Genomic DNA, 22,545 nt, shown 5'->3' with positions numbered 1-22,545 from the left:
AACTGAAGATAGGCACCATTAATGTGAGAAGTATAAATGAAGAAGTGGAACCAACAGAATTTCACAATATCATGATGACATTTTACTGAGATAAAGGAGGCTAAATCAGGGGAAATAGTATGTAATAATAACTATAAAATGTTATCTTTGGACAAAAGCAATAAGAAAAAAAAGAACTATGGTATTCAATACTAAACATGAAGATAAACTTCTTGAATGACAGGCAATTTCAAGTATGATGAATGCAAATTTCAAAATAAGAAATTAGCAATGAGATTTATTTGTGCCTATGGTCACAAACAAGATTCTCCTAAAGAAGAGGTAGAGATTTTTTTTTCAAACCATTATAGAGGGCAGATGACATGAAGGAATTGGTTCTTTTAGAGAAACTTTTGCCATAGTTACATTACTTATTTATATAAAAACAAAGGGCATAGCTAAAACTGTTTTTTGTTTAGCAGACCAAATATTTTGGTCTGAAACGTATAGACCATCTTTGGTGGCAGTCACAGCTGATTACAAGTTAGAAAGCAAACAATGATTAATTTGAAACAGAAAAAGCCATGTGATGTTATACTTACAATAGCATAATGTTATAACTGAGAAAACATAGGTTAGTTATAAACGTAAAATAAAAATAAAAATATGATGTGTTATTCTAATAAGACTTTCCCATATTTTAGATAAAAATAGGCAGTCATTCCAATTCAAGTTTGGGCAGTGAAGCAAGGTCTCAGCACTCTCTTTAAACAAACGCTCAAATTTATACCTACAGTGATGTAGAATCCATGTTTCAGACCAAAAAATATTGTAGTCTGTGCCTGTGTTGAGCCAAGCCAGATTTATCAGATTTCCTATGGCAAATATATGATTGGTGTTCTTGTATTGTAACAAGTAGATAGTTGATAACACTGTGGCTAAATACTCTCTACAATGTTCATTTAATAAATATAAGTAACATCTAAATCATAAATTCAATGGCCTTATTGCTAAGCAAATCTCTTCCCACTTGGTTGCAGATAATTGGGTAGTTAACATCTCAGGATGCCCATTAACTGAAAGTGAAACACTTATTCTTTCAAAAGGACATAATTTCACCATAATGCATAAAAAGATTTCCTCTTTAACATCAAACAAAACTTATTTAGTTTTTCTATTTAAGATGCTAATAATCTCCACTTAGAAGTTTCATCCATCCTATTTAAATCCAAGCTGCCACCATCTAACATCTGTTCATCTGTTCAGCTTTCATTTCAGCTGAACAGATGTTAGCTGCCACCATCTAACATCTGTTCAGCTGAAATGAAAGCTTTACATTTCCTAAGACATAACAGTCACCTCATCATCACTAAAGTGGACGATGGAAAAGCTACGGTAGTCATGGATTCGGCAAATTAAAAAAAGAAAAATTTCTCTTTTTACTACAAGTTCATTTGACATACAAGGAACTGGATCATAATCCACCAACCAACAGCAGGCAATTTAAGAAATTAAACTCCTATCTAAACAAAGTTATAAAAGTCTAGATGCAGACACCATAGACATGCTAAAAATTTATTTTGCAAGAATGCCGAGAAGAAAGACACTTCACTCCATCCAATTGTAGATTCTATAGTTTCTCCTACTTATCACATAGCCAAATTTTTAGCAAATCTATTGATATTTAATATTGGCAAGTCCTGCTCATTTATACAAAATCTTTCAGATTTCCTAGATAAATTGAAAAATGTTTCCATACAACCCACTGGTCTTATTGTGAGCTTTGATATAGAATCCCTATTCACCAATGTAGACATTAAGGAGACATTACAGCTACTTTCTGAATCATTTCCACAGGTTATGGTAAAATTATTCGACTTCATAATTCATTCTGAATATTTGTTTGTCAAAACAAGTTTTACAGCCAAATGAAAGAAACTGCCATGGGAAGTCCACTCTCCCCTGCTCTCACCTTTTATTTATAACATCTAGAAAACATCCTTTTTCATCCATATATCCTCAACTTTCGTTTTGGGTTTGGTATATTGCTGACATTTTTGTGAAACTTTAAGAATGCTTTTTGCTACCATAAATACCTTGCATCCATATATTAAATTCACTAATGGAAATTGAAAGAGACAACAAATTATCCTTTGTAGACATTCTTCTCATCGGCTCACCATCAGGTGATTTAACTACATCAGTATAGTGAAAGCCCACTTTCAACAACCACTACATTCTTCAGCAATCAGTGCACCATTTTTCTCAAAAGACAGGAATTATAAAATCCTTATTTCGACATGTTAACACTATCTGTTCGACTCCTCATCAATTACAGGAAGAACTCTTAAATATCAAATGATATATGAAATTAAATGGCTTCTCAGAAAAAGACTATACAACATCTATTTGACTCCTACAAATCTGACCTAGATAATAAGGAAACAGTATGTCAAGTTCCAACCCATACATTCTGAGCATTTCAGAACTGACTTTCAGAATTCTGAAGAAATACAATTTAGTGGCTACTTTTATACCTATCAATAAACTATCAAACTGTTTCCCTGCTTCAAAAGATAAATGCTCATCAATGTCTCTCCCTGGGGTATACCAAGTTCCTTGTGACCGCCATCTATCCTACTTCGGACAAACTGGACATTCAATAGAAAAGAGAATGCAAGAACATCAATCACATATTTGCCACAGGAAATCTGATAAATCTGGCTTGGCTCAACATGGAATAGACAGACAGACTACAATATTTTTTGGTCTGAAATGCACCTTCTACATCTTGTTGGTACAAATTTGAGTGTGTGTTTAAAGAGAGTGCTGAGGACTTGCTTCACAGCTACAAATTGAATCAGAACGGCTGTCTATCTTCATCTAAAATATGGGAAAGTCTTGTTAGAATATAACATCATTATTATTATTTTTTTTTCAGTTGTGATTAACCTATGTTTTTCCAATTATAACATTAATGCTGTTGTAAGTATAACATCCCGTGGCTTTTTCTGTTTCATATCAATCCATTGTTTGCATTCTACCACGTAATCAACTGTGAGTGCCACTTCAAATGGTCTGTAAGTTTCAGATTGAAATATCTGGCCTGCTAAACAAATAAACAGTTTTATCTATGCCTTATGTTTTCATGTGATGTGATGTAAGTAATTTGACATAAAGGAAAAGTAGGTTCTTGTTGGAGATGAATATAAGACATACAAAAATGTTTTGGGAAAATTTCGAGAAAATTCACCATGCACCAATACAAAGATGAATACATAACTTTACATGGAGAGACCAAACGAGAAAAAAGAAAACTTATTGACTATGCTATTCCTGAAATTGATATCTTCGCACTAATTTAGATATAGGAATATATATATATATATATATATATATATGGGATTTGGAATTGGAAGTAATCTCATTTACTTTTCAGCAGGATAAAATTGAATATCTTATTGAAAAAAAAAAATGTATACATTAAAGTTGTAATGGATTTTTCTGTTTGGTTAGAATTTGGTTTGGTTAAGGGTTTAGTGGCAAAAGGTATCATACTGTGCTAATACAGGTTGTGGCAGTACACACGGTAATAATTACTTAATAATAAATAAACAGTTACAAGAAATGAATGCATAAAGAAACAAGGTATATAAGAGCAAGTGTAAAGAAGTTCATAAGTACAGATAAAACCAACCAGGAATTAAAAGACAATATACAATAACTACATTTCATAAATAAAAATAATATATATAATATGTACACAATCTATATACAGTGATAAATATTGATGTTCTGTAAAAATTTAAAAATGAAAGAGAAACTTAATGAATTGGATAAAATCTGCCTGAGTGTATAGGACTCAGACGGATTATGAATATGATTAAAATAGTAACTGGACTGATTGACAAAATGCGATTCGTGGTTAGTCAGGTGCTGCTCACACATAGGAATGTCATCATCCCTCAATAGAAAGGAGCATGTAAGATGACCATGATCTATATGGAGCTGAGCAAGAACAATTTCCTCTCAGCCCCTCGATAGACTAGACTGCCACAATTAGATTTCAGGCATGACTTGATGGCACTTGTTTTTGATCTCTCTCTCTCTCTCTCTCTCTCTCTATTCCATAATAACCACTGGGATAAAAGTTTCTGTCTACTTGTAATCAACGCAGTGGACAGTAATGAAAGCTTGACAAGAGAGCTGTTCTACACATAGTGGCCACTGAATTAAAAAACTTTATGCAGATATGTATGTAAATGTTGCTTACGCAGCATGTATGCAAAATACTTGGTCACATGCGTCACCACATGTTCTAAGCAACTATTTAAGAATGCTGCTGGTCAGTAATCATCGATAGTATTGATCTCAATATTATTGACTATTGATCAATACTATTTTGGAGTCTGATAAAGGGTTTCTCAGAAGGCGAGATATCCCGTTGTCTAATCAGTGGAAAAATAATGCATATTTCTTATCTAAAAGGCATACTGTGGTCCTAAGACAGTCTGTGAAGAACAAGATTGCTGCCATCTGAGAAGACTTGTACAAACACACAAACAGAACTTCTTGTATGCAGCAACTGACTGACGCATTTAATGAAGGCTGTTTCCAACCCATATCTCACCGTACTATGTACAGGGAATTGAAGAGAATCGGTATTGTCATTTGCATGCCTATATGGAAATACGGTACTAAATGAGTTTAAAATTCAGTGGCTGGTATGTATATCTACTGCCTCATTTCCCTTAATCCTAATGCAAGTCGGAATCCAAGAGAAACGTGTCCAAATGTAACTTCCATAACTGAGACAGGACATGCTGGATATAAGAGAGAGAGAGAGAGAGAGAGAGAGTCCCAAATGTTTCTGCAGCTCTAGAAATCATTGCCTGTAGAGAGCTTCATGAATCTGTACATATAATGAACCTTTGGTAACAGTGCAACATTGTGTAGTTTAATCCCAACTATCGCATACAACTAAGCAGTGAAGTGGTTATTACAATCTAATGGGATCTAAGCAGATATTCTGCTGTCTGGGAACAGCAGAATATCCCATTAGAGCCTCTGATTTTGAGCCACCTGTGTCAATGGGCACAAAATCAGAATATTCCATTCTATGTGCTTGAAAGAGCTGCTAACAAGAATATTTTGGTGTGCCTTCAGAAAGAAAAGATGCATGGTAGTATATATGAATGTCATGGTGGTAGAGTATTTAACAGTATTTGTGCAATGTCATCCACTTCGATATCTACAGCTTATAAGCATTTTTGTTTGCAAGCCAAAGGGTTGCATGGCACTCTGATAACTGCTGTACAGATTATCCACCTCAGGCAAAAATAGTTTTGCTGAAGATGGCTCCATAACAAATGCTCAACAGGACTACTAACAAAGTTTGATATGTTCTTAAAAACTACTTAAATGAATAGTGAGAGACAAAACTTCAGTCCTTAAATGCAGAAAACCAGATGCTCTGGAAAATGACCTAAGCACAGACTGTAAACCCCTCCTATCAATCCACTCTGAATATGGTCTAGTACACCACAATGCAGACAAAGTTGAAGCTTTTGCCAACTGTTTAGAGAAGCAGTGTGCTCACACAAATCTAGACTTCATCAGTAAAGTATACACCCACATATGCTATGTAAATTCTATCCAACCACCCTGCTGAAGTACGTGAAATCATCACCAAACTGTAAAATCCTGAATAAAAAGAGTTTTTGTAATAAAATACTTTTTATGCAGATTTTACAAATATGCTAAGTCCTTCTCGAATACTTGTGTATTAATAGAAAAACTTAGTGCAATTGAAATGGAAATAATGTTTTTTTTTTTTAATTACTGAATATTGTAATATCAGAAGTTTTGTATAAGAACAAGAGAAATTACATATAAGGTAAATTGTGTCTAAATATACTTCTAGTCAACTAAAATTCCAGACAGATTAAAGGATTAAGTCATGACCGGAGGCCACCGCAAACGTGGAGGTCGACATTACATGGGGGTTTCCCGTCTAATTGTACCAATCGACGAGTGCAGAACATTGGGGTACCCAGGGGACTACAACGTAAGAAAAACGAAGGTCATCGGAACCATATAAATAGGAGTTTGCTGAGTCGAAACGGGGCTTGCTTGGTTTAGTCTTTTCCTGGGAGTTCGAGTACGTTCTGGAGTGGAGTTTCTGTTTGTGGGGCAGGAAGTCATGTGGAGTTCCGACAAGAGAGTTCGGACTCATGATGGTATCAAGGTCACCGTAAGTCGAGGAGTTTAGAAGAAAGTACGATGCTTGTTAACAGCAGCTGAGCTTCACTAGAATCATGGGTGATGAATCGTTTTCCTATTCGGAGACTTTTATTCACAAAGCAAGGGCCAGAAGAACGATGCAACTAAGGCACGTCGTATTAGGAGGAACCAGATGCTGAACTTCCAAGCCATAGGAATTAAATTGTCTGCCGATAACAAGAAGGAAGTCTTGTAAATTATGAAAAGGATGTTCAGGTGCAGTGACGAGGCCTAATGGGAACAAGAAGGGATAATCAGCTATAGAGGACTTCATGAAAAGTGAGAACTTTCCATTATTTAGTCAGAAAGAAACTTAGATTGTGATGGTGATTTGAATTGATGGAATTGTTTTAGAAATTAGAGTAGCAGGACTTTAGGCCTTGAGCTAACAATTGAATTAATTTACTCTATGTAAGAGAAAGCCTAGCTGAATTGTACATTGAATCTACTTGTATTTAATTGCTGTAGTCATTCCTTAAGGCTGAAGTTTTATATGTTGACGATCTGATTATATGTAAAGTTAAGAAAGGGGGGAAAAATTCTAGACAAGTAGTCCTGCTGAGATTCAGATGATTGTGAGAAATGATCGTATAACTTATAGAGTTGTTAGATATAGCATACATATTAGATTTAAGACAAATTAATTTGTGTCATTTGTGTATTTGTTGCTTAGTGATGAATAAATTGATTTCTTGTCAAAATAACTTGCCTGATCTCTAAGTCCAATGCACTACTCATAAAATCGAACCTATGTGTCTTAAAGTAGATATTATCACGACTGCAGAGTAAGAAATATATATAATTTGGTATAGAGGTAAGTTGGAAAGGAAGGAGCTGAGTGTCATACTGGGTGTTCTATTCTTCAGAGGGAGATACACCTTTTATCGTAGAATTTTGGTGGCGCAGCTGACTAACAAACGAATTTTCCAAAATTTAATTTAGAATAAACACCAGCAAATCAGACAAAGAGATTGACTCCAGCCTGAGGCACTTTCTTTGTTCTTGACATCTTGCACATGTGAGCCTTACTAATTGCGGCCACAAGATAGAGGTAACGTAACTGACGATAAGTCGGACGTATAGTAAAAGGTTAAGAAGATAAGTTTCAAATGAGAAAACATAGAAATTTAAAGGCGCAGCCGAACAAGAATTAATTAATAAGAATTAGATTTAACAATAAAATGTAGTTTTAACAAAACTTTAGAACAGGAAATCACAGGTTCAGGTGGAATTTCTAACAAAATCATCAAACATGCCTGCCACTTAAAGCAATAATGCACATTGCTGCTATTATTAAAGAAATATTAAATTATCACTACTTCCCAGTGCAATGAAAAGTAGCTGATAATCTTAATCTCAAAAAAAAGGAAAAGCAGCACAATCCCCCATCCCCCAAAATCACTGCCCAATCAGCCTGTGCTTCTGCCTAGGAAATTTAGCAAGGAGGACGATGCTAACAAGACTGCAGAAAGTCACTAAAAAATTAAATCTCATCCATTATAAGCAATTCACATTCCAGCAGAACTATTTCACTGAACAACAAGTTCTCAGATTCATGAAAAACATCAATGTAGGATACAAATGGAAGCGGCATACAAGTGCGATCTTTCTGGACACTGCTAAAGCATTTGACAAAATATGGCAAATGGGATTCTTTTCAAACTCATGCAAGCCAAATTCCCACTAGGAGTGGTCAAACTTACCAAACTCTCCCTCAGTGATCCTGCAAGGAATTAGATCATCTGAATGCAGGTCTTCCCTAGGGCTTGCTCTTCACCATCCCATGTACACTTGCCACCACAATTGTGATATCCGTGAAGTCAAAAGACTCATAATAGGAGGTACATGCTGTTATTTACAGTCTATGAAACCACGCTTTAAACTCATTCAATGTATCCACATTCACCACACTGTCAGGCAATGACCAACTCGCCAACCAATTTTCCATGCAAAGAACCTATCTTTATGTTCTTTCTCACACTCTATTTATACAGTTTCTAGAGACTGCCTCTTATTCTATCACCTCCTCCCATTCTATGAAAAATTACTTCCTCATTAACCCGGTAAAAACCCATTAAGACCAAGATTCAGAATTGGGTTGACTACAGAAAAATAGTCTTTGGTGGCCAGCATGGGTTTGTTAAAGGAAGATCGTGTTGGCCACCAAAGACAATTTTTCTGTAGTCAACCCAATTCTGAATTGGTCTTAATGGGTTTTTACCGGGTTAATGTATTATGCTTATCCTATGCTTTTGTCGCCTTATTATAATAAGGTGACAAATGCATTGGATAAGCATAATACATAGACAGTGGTATATTTACATTTTGCAAAGGCCTTTGATAAATTTCCACATGACAAGCTGGTAATTACATTGGAATAGATGGGGCTAAAACAGTAGATTAATGCCTGGATTGGAGATTGGCTGTCTGATAGGTATCAGTGAGTTGCCTATGAAGGAATGCTATCCCAGAAGAGAAAAGTTACTAGTGGTGTACCCCCAAGGATCTGTTTTGGTTTCATTGCTGTTTAATTTGTATGTGAAAGATATTGGGAGAGGTGTGAACTGTGATATGCAGTTGTTTGCAGATGATGAAAAGTTGGAGAGAGCTATCAGGAGTAGAGAAGACACTGTGGCTTTGCAAGAGGACTTGAATGCACTGGCTGAATGGGAAAGTAAGTGGGGATGGCAAATCAATGTTGCAAAGTGCAAGGTTTTGAAATTTGGGAAGCAAAGATGGGATGTAAAGTACACAATCAGTGAAAATAAAATATCTTGGAAGAGGTAGAAGAAATGAGAAATCTAGGAATGATTGTGGACAAGTACCTAAAATTTCAGGACATATTGCTAAAATTGTGAGGACAGCAGAATGGATAATGGGAATGATGTGGAGGACAATGACTCATAGAAGTAAGGATATTATGGCTCCCTTGTATAAGGCTTTGATCAGTCCACATATAGATTACTGTGCAGAGATTTGGTCACTTCGTTTTTAAAAAGATGAAGATGTATTGGAAAAGGTCCAGAGATGATTGACTAAGGTGGTTTCTGGAATGATGAGTATGAAGATAGATTGAGAAAATGCAATTTGCAGAAATTGGTGGATAGGAGGAGAGGCGATATGATCAAGACATACAAGCCATTAAAGGGTTATTACCAGATTAACGTGTGGAAGATTTTGCATAGTGGGTGAAGACAGCAAGAGAATGAAAGGTCATCCCTGGAAGCTGTATAAGGAGAGTGTGAGCAAGGAGGTGTGAGAGCAGATTGGAATACATTGCCTGAGAGTGTGGTGAGCACAGAGACAGTGAACCTATTTGAGGCAAGGTATAAACTGCATGTAACAGTGGGACCTCCCACAATGAGTCTTTTGACTTTATGGTGGTTTAATAATAATATGCACTGATTAAAAACAAATGGAAAATATAAAATTCTGCAGGTCATGCATTCATAAAACTACTTGCTTGTTCTGTTCTTTAACTCAATTAGGTTGTTATTATTATTTTTTTTATTTTTATAAATAAACAAGTGTTTTCAAGTGCAATGGCTTTTTGGCAGTGAATTATTTTTCCCATATCCATCATTTCTTGCATTCCACACATTTCTTAAATTGCACCTCAAAAATGCAATTATCAGTCCTTTAGTTGATAAGAATGATAGGCTCTTCAACTGAGGAGACATAGTTTTATCTCCTGAAAAAGTGGGAAATAATCCTGGGAACAGACAATTACCAGATCTGACAGTCAGTGTAGAAGTAACCATCCTGATGAATTACAAAAATAATTATGGCCAAGAAACACAGTCACAGCCACTAGCTTAATATGTTGAAGTGAGATTCCTAGGTCAAACTTTTTTTTTTAATTATCTGCTATCCAGAGCATCTGATCTCAGTAATTTTTTAAAAAAAGTACTAATTTTCTATTAATTTCCAAATTTAGTTTTTAAATGTCACGTTTTTTTAGGAGATGATTTTGAAAAACAAAAGATTTTGCTAGAGAGTGACATTTTTAGCTTGAAAGATTTTGGTGAGTGAAAAAAAAAAATGAAAATCTTTCTCAGTAGTAGACAGTTATTGTAATACATTCTGTCAAAATATAGCTTATGGTCTTGTCATAGCCAAATAGGAAGGCCATGCACAATTGGATGGAATTAGGTCCAGTAGGTGTGAATCTGTGTACCAAATAAAAAGGGAGAAAAAAGAAGAAAAAAAAAAAAAAGCAGCAAACATTTGTCTTTATATATGACATTTTAAAAGCATAGGAACAGAGTACCCATCCTAGGTTTTAAGTTCACAAAATTTATTACTAAAATTCCAGGAAGCTTTCAATCTTGATGGACTCCCGTATTGATAAATAGCTTACCTTGTCTCTGCCTGCAGTAATCTTCCTTCAATTTTTCTAAGCTAAGGAGGTGGTTTTCTTCGACTTCTCTACATGATGTTGAATGAGATTCTCTTATTTTCAAAATCTAAATGTAATTAAAAAAAAAAAAGAGTAAAACTGTTTTAAATAAAACATACAAGTAAGTAAAATATTCATTTTTCATCTCATATCAATTTTTAAAGAAAAACGAGAGAAAGAGTTAATGATAATAACAAGAAATTATATTCTTGTTTTAATCCTTTATCCAAGGGTATGCAAACCAAAAGATTGCATACCCTTGCGAAGTATTTCAGAGGCTACCGACTTCACATTTGTTGTCTCAATATCCCATAATAGGCACAAACAAATGTACAGCATGTGCACGCAGCACACCAAGAGGAAGGTAAACACAGATTGACTGTAAAAAGTAGGTTCCTGCATTCCTAACTTGTGTCCTCTATATGTGCAATGAAGAAATCTTGCTGAAAGTCTCAAAATGATGGTCTCCCAAATTTTTGGCAATATAATATACAGTCAAATTTGTTTGTTGTGGCTGATTTCAGAAATAGTCTTTCTGATTTAAATCTGTTTGGAATACATACAAGATTGAGATAATTTTCCACTGGATCTGATGGCATGGTTTGCCATTCTGGAACAGCCATGGAGAAGATGGACATATTTTCTATGTTCTTCCAGACAGTTCTTTCCATCTTTCCAAAGTTGGTCCCAGATTATAATGTATGCAACTTACAACCACTTATACCTACAACAGACACCCATTAATATGTTCTTTGATACCAATTCACTCCTGTAACCCATGGACCAGAGTGTTATTGCTGACTTCAAGGCATACTGCCAAATATGCCCTGTACCCAAATATGCTCAGGATATTGTGGCTACTGAGAGTGAGGAAACACTCAAAGAATTTTGGAAGGAATATAACATCTTGCTTTGTACGAAGAATATAGATGCAGCAGAGTGTATGAATAGTAGTTATAAGAAACAGCTAGAAGTGATTATAAGAAAGAGTGGTGAGAAGACCATTTTACTAAATAAGGAGCTGAGTTAGAGGTTAGCAATGAAGATGTAGCGTAGCTGATGGAAGAAGGGCTCTCAAATGAACAACTTACAGAGCAGAGTTAGAATCACAGAAAGTTGCAGAAAAAGAAGAAGAGGGGAGAAAGCAAAAAAAAACAAGAAAAAATAAGCTGGGGGGGGGGGGTCTGAGCTTTTTTTCTTGTTTTTTTGCTTTCTCCCCTCTTCTTCTTTTTCTGCAACTTTCTGTGATTCTAACTCTGCTCTGTAAGTTGTTCATTTGAGAGCCCTTCTCCCACAGTTTCCATCAGCTACACTACATCTTCATTGTTAACCTCTAGCTCAGCTCTTTAGGTGGTAAAACTGTCTTCTCACCTTCAAAGGTGCAAGCTGCAATTGCTTGCCACAATTTACATATTTTAAACATGCCTACTTTTGCTGATGTCACTTCACTCTCTGAAGACATGCCTACACCTTCCACAAGTTATGCATTTGGTGAACCATCCTCAGAATGCTTTGTTGCTATCCCTAAATTTGAAACATTTGTTGTTGATAACCTAACATCTCTTGCTTCCATCCAATCAATGAAGCAGCAGCTTTGATAAATTACTTTTGCTCCACGTGTTTCTAACTGAATATTTTACTGGGAACTCACAGAATCACTGTACACAAGTTTCATTATTTAATCCAGTACAGTACTATATACAGTAGTACTTTTATGTTATAATTTGTATCATCATTATATTATTTCACTATTAAACAACAAGCAAAATCAGTTAAAAATATCAGAGAACAGACTCTATAATTTAGCATTCAGGCACATTAACTGTTAGCATAAACTTATGGTCCATAAGCAATTTTGCCTTACAGTTTATAATGTGATTGTCGGCAGTGGCGAATTCTCCATGATTGCTATGCTTGCTGCACAAGCTATTTAATTGAGAAAGAATTAATATTTATTTGTTAATAAATGCATGCATTTATAAGCACTCCATTTAGGCTTTTATTTTTGTAGACAGAAGACGTCTTAAGCTTGCACAGCAATAATTGAGCTTTGCATTGTGTATCGAAGTCGATGCTTGCTCGTCTAGTCAAAGCTACCTTGGCTTGCTTGGTTGTAGAAGCTTCCAGATCCTCGCAGCAGCACTGTGATTTCATGCGCATGCATAGCCATTTCACGTTGTCTCACTCTGTTGCATAAACACAAGCCATACGCAGTGAACGTAGCTACCAGTGAGCTTCAGCCCGCCTTTACAAGCGTGCATGTTGCTTGGGAAAATTAAGTTACAACCAACTTTTTATGATGAAGTTATTGACCAGTTCATAAAGAAGAACTAGGGTATGATTTGTATTCAAGTAGCTAAATTGAAAAAGATAGAATATCATTTGGAAAATGAATGTTGTATTTGTATAAATTTCTAAATACAATCGGGTTTATTTTTATGTGGTAGATACGTTCCACAGTAAATCGCATATAAAAAATCGCACAAAAAAAGACCTAACTTAACGTTGAAAAATTAATGAATTAAAATAATTAATGAATTAAAGCAATGAATTAAAATAAACCTAAAATCGCATAAAAAGTTTATAAAAATTCAGGAAAATAAGAATGCCTAAGTTTGTTTTATTAAAGCTTTATTCATTTAATTTTATTGAAAAGTAACAATTTTTTTTTACATCTTGTCATCAGAATTGTCATCGCTATTAGACAATATTTGGCAACGTTTGTAAACTGGTGTGAAATCACTTTCATCACCAGAAGAGACAGTCAGTGCATCAGATCTGTATGGTAAAGGCAATGGATCTTCACAAACAGAATTAGCTTCACCCTCGTTCTGTGCTGATTTTTTTCTTCTGACAATGTAATCAGTGATTAAACTTTGCGATGATGATTTTACTAATTTTTTAATACAGCTCGCGATATCCAGACATACAGTTCTTCAGCTCACATTGGAATTTAAAGGCTCGTTCAGAATTTGTGTCATTAACAAGAAAATGATTTCCCAATTTATTGCACAGTTCAAGACCTTCTCGAATTATATTTTCAGTGAGGGGGAACAGATTTTTCTTCTGCTTCACCATCGTTTTCTGGATCTTCGGCGATATCTAAAGTTAATTGATATCCAATAATATCATCATCATTTAAGGCATTATCCACAAGTAATTTGTCTACATCATTCTGGCTAAATGTATCAAAACCTCCACCAATTTCCTGTGCCAAAGTAATGATTTAAGCTGATAATGTAGATGTTTGCAACGCATCCAGGTCAAGCTGCTTTCCAGCAGGCATTTAAAGTTTGTGGTCTTATTTCAGCTATAGCGGATGCAACATGATTTACAGTCCAAAATAGAAAATTATTTCCAAATGTCAGTTACTGTTAATGATTCATTTTCTAGTTTATTCAATATAAATCTAAAAGCATGCTTAACGTAATATTTTTTAAAAGTAGCAATTATGCCTTGATCTAATGGCTGAATAATGCTTGTTGTATTGGGTGGAAAAAATACTACCTGCATATCTGGATGTTCTAAATGCGGATGACTTGGTGCATTGTCAACAATTAATAAATCTTTAAAATCGAGAGCTTTTTGCTTCATATATGTTTCCACTTCTGGTACAAAGCAATTACTGAACCATTCAGTAAATACAGCAGTTATTATGTACCAGTAGCTGTTTTAGATCTTTATCTTTAAGAGCACGTGGTCTTAGAGATCAATTTTCTAAGAGGAGTTTCAACATTCGATCCCCTGATGCATTGCTACAAAGTAACAACATTACTCGATCTTTGCTTGCTTTAAACCCACTTGCTTTTTTCTCAGACTTAAGATGTAAGTTCGACTAGGCATTTTCCTCCAAAACAATCCTGTTTCGTCAGTGTTAAACACTTGATCAGAAAAATATCCACCATCTTCAATAATTTTGGCTAACCTCTCTTGAAAATTTTTGGCTGCTTCTTCTGCTGCAATCTCGCCTGTAATCTTCACGTTATGAAGTGTATTCCTTTTTAAAAAATTGGTTAGCTATCCTTTGCTAGCCAAAAATTCTTTATCAGCCTAAGAAGTGGAAGTAGACGGCTCCAATTGAGGTCCAAATGAGGGTAACTTGTTGAGAAGCCCTTGATGCCAGACCATATCAAAAGCCATCGAATTGTCAAGAGCAAAGGCAGAGGTTTCTCGAAACCTTTCCATGGAATGGGTTCAAAGGTGCGTAATATAGACCAGGAGATCTCCTATAGATCTAGAGTGGTGAAATCCATATTGGTGGTCACTAGTTAGATAGCCGTTCTCAAGGTGTTGAAAAATTTGACTGTTGTTAACCTTCTCCATTACTTTAGATAAAACTGATGTGGTGGGCATCTACAAAATATACCATGCTCTGTTATCAAAGTAAAAGACATGACTGTTCTGCCTGCAGTTGGTGACAGTGTTCGTGTGCTACTTACCTGGGAAATGGCAACGTGTATAGATAGGCCAGTCATAGGCCACAGCAGTAAGATATTCCTCATCACAACTAGAGGTGGGGGGGGGGGGGGCAGCCTGAACCATCAAAAAACAGTCTCAGACCATGTTTTCAAATTTCCTCATTTGTTTTATGGTCCCACTTGGCACATCCAGCTGTTTTCTGAGAAATTTCATTTCTGCTGTTTGAATTGATTTTTCATCTTTCCTTTTTATGGTCCATGTTTTGCTTCAGTATAGTAGAGCTGGATTTGACAGGACATTATATAGTCTGATTCTAGTGTGTTTTTATACTACAGATGGCTTAAATATATTATTTATTATGCCATTTACTTTGACAAAGTTTGATATTTTAGTGTCTATGTCTTTTTCTTCTTTGTACGATAAATCACATCCCAGGTATCTGAAAGTATTTACTTGTTCTAATTTTTATTATCTATCACTATTTTACTTCTTATTGGGTTTTCTCCTTTGAATGTTATTTTTTTTTTCCTTTAAATATTGTCATATTATATTGTTGTGAGATATCATTTAATGCTTTTAATGATCTTTGTAAATCATCTTCTGATGTAGCTAATACTACTTGATCATCTGCAAATAGTAGTGTATCTTTTCATTTGTGGGGTTAATTGTATACCAAATGGGTTATACTGTTTCCAGATTGTTATATATATTTTCAATATATATATATATACATATTGAAAAGCAGAGGTGAGAGAGTACATCCTTGTCATACTCCTCCTGATATATCTTTCCATTCTGAGATGTGTTCTAATTTAGCTGCTTTTGCTCTCTTAATGCTTTAAAAACATTCTGAATATTGATTTTCTTTCTCCAAACATTGATTTCATCCAGTTCAACATCCCTAAGAGTGATTTTTCTTAGAGATTTTCAACTTCAATTAGCTTTTTCTAACTGTGCTGATCCAGCTGGTAGAGAGACTTTTGCTGTCACCAGTGATATTGCACACATTTTTCACATGCTTACTAGGTAATCCCAATGACTATACAAACACTCTAAATCTCTTCTTCATCGGTGAACCTTCTAAGTATTGTTTATCTCTTTACCTGTAGAATAACATGTACACATCCACAATCGCACTGTCTGACATTATAAGAATGCCAAATGAGGTAATACAAACATTTTCTTTGAATGCATCACAGAAATAATTTTTGTTGGTATGGAAACATTTATTCCCCATTCCACTTTAAATTCATGCCCCTTATCTGAGAATTGTTTCTCCAAGAAGTGTGTCAAAGCTACGCAAGCAAATCACAGTTGGCATTCAATTAAATCATATTCTATTGTTACATCCTGAATGATCAAATTTGGAAAGGAATTAATTCATTCAGAATCTAACAAGTCAAAATGTAAACAACGAGAAACTTGAACTTGGGCAAGAAAGTAAATACACATATGTATTAACCTTAAGTAGAGCTGAAAGAATGTTGATTTAGAATTGTGAAATTAATCCTGTTTACACAAAGTCATGAAAGGAATTTTGTATAAAAATGTAGTTAAAATAGAATATCCTATGCAATGTATGTGAATTAATTGAGTGTAAGCTAAAGTCTAAAGATCACGTCTTAGCCATCCAGTGTAACTTATGGCCTAAGGCAGAGAGAAATTATATGGAAGATGAAGCTTGAATGCGTTCTCGGAAGATGCCACGGGTGAAAGATGCATGGCATGTGGAAAAAACGTAAGGGAGAGAGAGGGCACCAAAGGAGGTGGTATAAAAGGGTTTTGCCCCCCTCTTCCAAGGCTTTTTTGGTTCCTGTTTTTCGTGGATGTTGGCTCTCTCTCTCTCTCTCTCTCTCTCCTGCCAGCTGGGTGATTCCGGATCGGCCATAGAAGTTATGCGTCGTCTCCCGTAGATCAAATGTCCTAGCTAGCTAACCCTTCATAGCAGGGCAGCTGAGCAAGACCGAAGAACCGGCAATGCTGAAACTGTAAGTGGTAACGGAATGAGACTAGGGCAGCGCATCGCTGTATCATTTCGGAGCGACCATATTGTGCGATCATCGTAAGTGACCATGTGGGCGAAAGCCAGCGGAAAGATCAAGATGTCTAGACAAAGCAGTGACTGGACCAGATAATTATTCCAGGGGATGGTAAAGTAGAGAATTTATTTTATGTTTCCAGTTAAAGAAATGAGTAGACACTATGTAATTTAGAGTATGTACATTTGATAGTGAACTTTTAAGAGATTACCATATTTGGCAGTGACCTGTCCCAACCTGAAAGAAATGTCTGAGAAGGAGATTGTATGTGATATAACAATGATAAAGGTGAGAAATATTAAGTAACTTAGAAATGATTGAGGGGATAAAATTATAAACTAGAAATTTTGTATTTTAATGAGCAGTTCAGTAGAGCAAGTTATTATTCATGTTCAAGGGTATTTAGCTGTGTTATCTAACTCTTTTACTTAGAATGAAGTTGAAATAACCATGTGTTTAGTGCATTCCTTGTATATAAATTTAGACCTCAATAAACATGTTTTGTATTTTATACCTGATATTGGCCTGAGATATGAATTCAAATTACCACTCATAAAACTGAACCTAAGTGGGAGGGATATAGAAGTATAGCAGAGATTTATGAGCCACGACTGCATACTAAGTTTGATATAGGTGAATTGACTAAGATTATATATGAATATAAGTGCTAGAACTTTCACCGCTGTACATTATTCTGAGAAGGTTTCCTTGGATAAGAGTTTCATCTATCCTAGGATATTGGCTGGCACAGCTTTAAAAAATAAATGTGCCAATATTTGATCAGGAGATAGTCCCAGATAATACAATTAAAGGTTTTGTTCCTAACTAAGATAAAGCCTCTAATATTTAAGGAAAACACGCGACTGGTCTAAGAAACGACTGGTCTAAGAAACCCAAATTATAGATTGATTAGACTATAGAGAGTAATAGATGCAAATTGAATTGAGTGTTAAAGATAATCGAGAATTAGAAGAGAGTTAATTATAGTATAGTAAGGAGAACATAATAGAGTAAAATATAGAGAAAAGTACGAAGAACACAACATAACACTATTTATCTCTAAGCCAAAAATTACTACAAGTAATCTATCAACATATTCAAAAGTGATTTTAAAAGAGCTAAAAGCAGAAACTTTCATTATATCCAAAATCTTTTTTGTTCTTTGTCAAAACTACTGGCCATGTTTGTCTAACCTTGTTTCTGCATCTTTTGCACTTCAATGGTTTTACTCGTGTCATTATCTACAAAAAACCACCAATCTGTTGACTACTTATTTTTCTTCAAATTCTTGTCTGGACAATTGCACAATCAATACTGCCTTTGATTTCTTGTCAGAAAGAGACCAGAATAATCTTGCTCAAAATGAATATCAAAAGTTCTCTTGATCCCAGTGATATCTCTCAGATTGTTCTGAAAGTTTGTGCTTCAAAGCACAATTCTCTCTTCTATGTCACCTTTTTATTTCATCTTTTTCCACTGATATCTATTAGGTAATCTGGAAATTAGTCCATATTCAGCCCATACCTAAGCAACATGACAAATCATCAAATGTCACTCACACTTCAGTTGTTCAAAAGTGATGGAGAAAGCCATCAATACCCAAATTCTATGCTATTTTGAAACCTTTCAGCTAATAAACAATTGTCAGTATGGAGTGCGCTACTGCCAATCAATAGGGTATTTTCTTACTTGTGCCACCAATCTTTGGACAACTGTCATTGCAAAGCATAGTGATTTGCCGTGGTCTGTCTTTTGACTTCAACAACTAGGTCGTGGCTTTCTTTCTGGATACACATTACATGTGACAGTAGATGGATCTTTATGCTCATATTTTTATTATTATTATGGGTATCTCCATGGAGTCAGAAGAAGAGCTCACAACTAAGTCAGGCAATGAATTCCACTCGTTCACCACCCTCCAGGCAAAAAACCTTGTTCTCATACCCTTGTTGACCACACTCTTCTTTAATTTCTAGGGATGACCTCTTGTTCTTCCATCACTATCACACAGCTGAAACATTCACTCTACATCAATCCTATAAAAACCTTTCAGTAATTTAAATGTTTTTTATCATATCCCCTCTTCTCCGCATATCAACCAACCTCTGCAATCCACAAGCTCTCAATCTATCAATGTACAGAGTATTTTTTACATCACTCACTAACTTAGTCACTCTACTCTGAACCCTCTTCACAGCCTTCTCATCTCCAAGGAATCCAGGTGACCAGACCTGAGCACAGTAATCCAAATGCAGAAGTATCAACGCTTTATAAAGGGAAATAATAACTTCTTTATCTCTGGATGTCAGTGTGTTCCTCAACATCCAAGTAATCCTATGTGCAATCTTGGACACCTTAGCAATGTGTCCCCTGAACTTCATCTCCCTATCTACCAACACCCCTAAGTCCCTAGCCTCATCAATCTCTTGGAGCACTGTTCCATCAATGTAGTACCAGATGTGTACCCAAAATGCATGACTTTACACTGTTCCACATTGAACTGACATCCATTACTTTTTGCCCATTCTACCAGCTTATTTAAATCATCCTGCAAACTTTCAACATCAGCTTGATTTTTTTTTATTGTGCTACCCAACAGAAGTACCACTGTGTAGCCAGTTCCTTTGTCCAACTCAGATGTCATTCTATTATGAAAAGTTAATAGATTGCTAAGGCAAGATCTACCTTTAACAAAACCATGCTGGCCTCTATAGAGTATCATATCTTGATCGACCCATTCTTGAATTTTGTCTTTAACCAACTTTTCCAATACCTTTACCACTACTCCTGAGATGGTGATTGGTCTGTAATTAACTAACGCAGTTTTAGAGCCACCCTTATGCAAAGGAACCACTTTGCCTAACTTCCACTCCCTAGGGACCATACCAGAGTTCAAACTTAAGTTAAATATCCAAGTAAGAGGGGGTTGACAATTCCTTTGCACATTCACGCAAAACCCGAACTGATATTCCATCTAAACCTACAGCAGTGTTTGCATTTAAATTTTGCAATATATTAAATACTTCTGATTTCTTAGCTTCAATTTTCACATTAGTGAAAATTGAAGCTAAGAAATTTTTGTCACCTCAATACCATCAGCACACACTAAAGTTATCCTTCCAAAGTCGTTCTTCTTTTTACTTGCTGCATAGTAGAAGAACTCTTTGGGATTATTCTTGATCTCATTGGCTAAGGTCTTCTCATACTCAGATTTAGCTTTTCTTACTCTGCTGGTAACCTTCCTAGCTTGAGCCTTGTACTGCTCATGGGTGTACTGATCGCATTTCTCCTTTGTACATTCTCCATAACATTTTCTTTTTTTGCAGATCAAGCTTGATACTACTGCTCATCCATCTAACGCCTGCCTTGTTTGTCTTCCTGACCATGGGGACACAATCTGATATTGCTTTCCTCAGATACCCGCTGATTTTATCCCATGCACTGCTAACATCTTTCCCCTGCAACATGTTCTGCCATGGGATGGCTGCAAGCTCATTCCAAAGCTCGTTATAATTGCCTAACCTGTAGTTCCGTATATACTCCTTAACAGAAAAATCCACAGATTTTGCAACCTCCGAAGTCAATACCACATGATCGCTCTCACCAATTGGAGGTAACGAGGACACCTTACTTATGCATATATCCTCTGAACCAATAACCAGGTCCAATGCTCTCACACCACGTGTCCCTTCAGTTATGTGCTGTTTCAAGTAATTATCTCGAAGAAGATGTATGAACTCCATTTCCTTTTTGCTATGAGATATTTTCTCCATCCAATTGATATCGCCATAATTAAAATCCCCCATAATAATTACTAAACCTGCACTCATTGCACTAATTTGCTGATGCATGAATTCAATATCTCCCCCTGTACTCCCTAGCCTATAGCAGCATCCAACTGTATATTTGGTTGCATTGGTAACTATTTCACACCAGATGCCTCAAATGAACTCTCATTCACATGTCTATCATCTTGATATACTACTTTCTTTGGCTGCAACACATCAGCTATCATCAACAGTACTCCTCCCCCTGTTTTATCTTCTCTATCCTCCCTGAAAATACTGTACCCATCACATTCAATTCCAGTGACCACATCTTCTGCTGACAGCCAAGTTTCAAATGATTCTCATGTCATTCAGTCTATGGAGTGCTGATATTTAATGCTAGTAAAACTGAATTAAAAAGAGACAAGAATTTCTCTAATCACATTTTTACTTCAGTTCCTAATGATATATAGAATGAGCTCTGTACTTACTTGCTTTGTCTTTTTTTTTTTTTTAATGTTATTCCGCTCCTTTTCTTAATCATATGGTTACACTGACTTTAGAATAAACAGCAGATTTAAAAACACCAACCTAATCTTAATAAATAGTGTGTGCTGGTCACATTATATAAAGCTTGATCAGACCACATGGATTTCTGTGCTCAGATCTGATCACTGAGATTTGAAGGGGATGAAGTAATCTTGGAGAGGGTGTAGAGATGGATAACAAAACTGATGTCAGGACTGTACAACGTTCATTATGAGGATAGACTGAGGGCAGGCAGACTGCACAGTTTGGAGGATAGAAGGCAACGGGAGGGGTGATATGATCAAGACATTTAAGCTGTTGAAGGTTTACTATCGTATTAACACTAAGGAGATTTCTCATGTGGTAGAATGAGGGGAAAGGAACAAAAACAAGAGGCCATCCCTGGAAGTTGCAAAAGGATAAGAAATAAGTTTCTTGCATGGAGAGTGGTAGGAGCATGGAATGCACCTAAGAGAGAGTGGCGAGCGTGCAAACTGTGGATGATTTTAAGGAGTAGTATGATGGACTTTGTATTTGTAGTATGATAGACATATATACATATACACACACATTATATATATATAAGAGAGAGGTCTCACACCAGGCAAAGAAATACACCTCCCCTCTAAAGAAAATCAGAAAGATCCACACCCATAGCAAGATTCAAACCTACAGCTTGTTGGTTAGACAGTGGATATGCTAATTGCTCAGCAAACCAGGCCAGCTCCGTGTTGTGCTGCAGTTATTCCAATAAACATTATGATCTGTTTGTAATAATAATAAAGATTTTCATTTACATTTGTAATTATTATTGCAATTAACTAAAAGTAAAATAATATCATGAAGAATGGTCAGGATATGATCAGAAGTGGAGGGGAAGAAACATCCACAATTCAAAACAATGAGCAATAGCAACCCCAAACTATAATTATTATATAAACCTACAACCGTTGGAACATCCTGAATATCATAATTGCCTAGTTTAACCTTGATGCAAAGTAAGATTGTAATCACACAGCAAGAGTTTAATTTGTTACTATATCAACACTTTTCAACTGATATGAAAACACTTGATGCCTCATTATAAAAGAAGATTTTATGAGTTGCACCACTATTTTGTTCAGTACTTTAT

The 22,545-nt window shown here is 35.6% G+C and overlaps 1 protein-coding gene across 6 annotated transcripts in view; it reads right to left on the bottom strand.

Moving 5' to 3' along the window:
- LOC150106649 (uncharacterized) overlaps window positions 1-22,545 on the bottom strand; it is a 366,314-nt gene that overhangs the window by 45,122 nt on the left and 298,647 nt on the right. For all 6 annotated transcript variants that reach the window (XM_090393240.1, XM_090393245.1, XM_090393244.1 and 3 more), the window contains one exon: window positions 10,622-10,727. In XM_090393240.1, the coding sequence (XP_090249366.1) occupies window positions 10,622-10,727 (106 nt within the window). The remainder of the gene's footprint in view (window positions 1-10,621; window positions 10,728-22,545) is intronic.

This window comes from Typopeltis vanoorti, chromosome 5 (assembly GCF_054136105.1).
Source record: "Typopeltis vanoorti isolate ZY-2024b chromosome 5, IOZ_Tvanoo_1.0, whole genome shotgun sequence".
NCBI lineage: Eukaryota > Metazoa > Arthropoda > Arachnida > Uropygi > Thelyphonidae > Typopeltis > Typopeltis vanoorti.
This window is presented reverse-complemented; position numbering and strand designations above follow the sequence as displayed.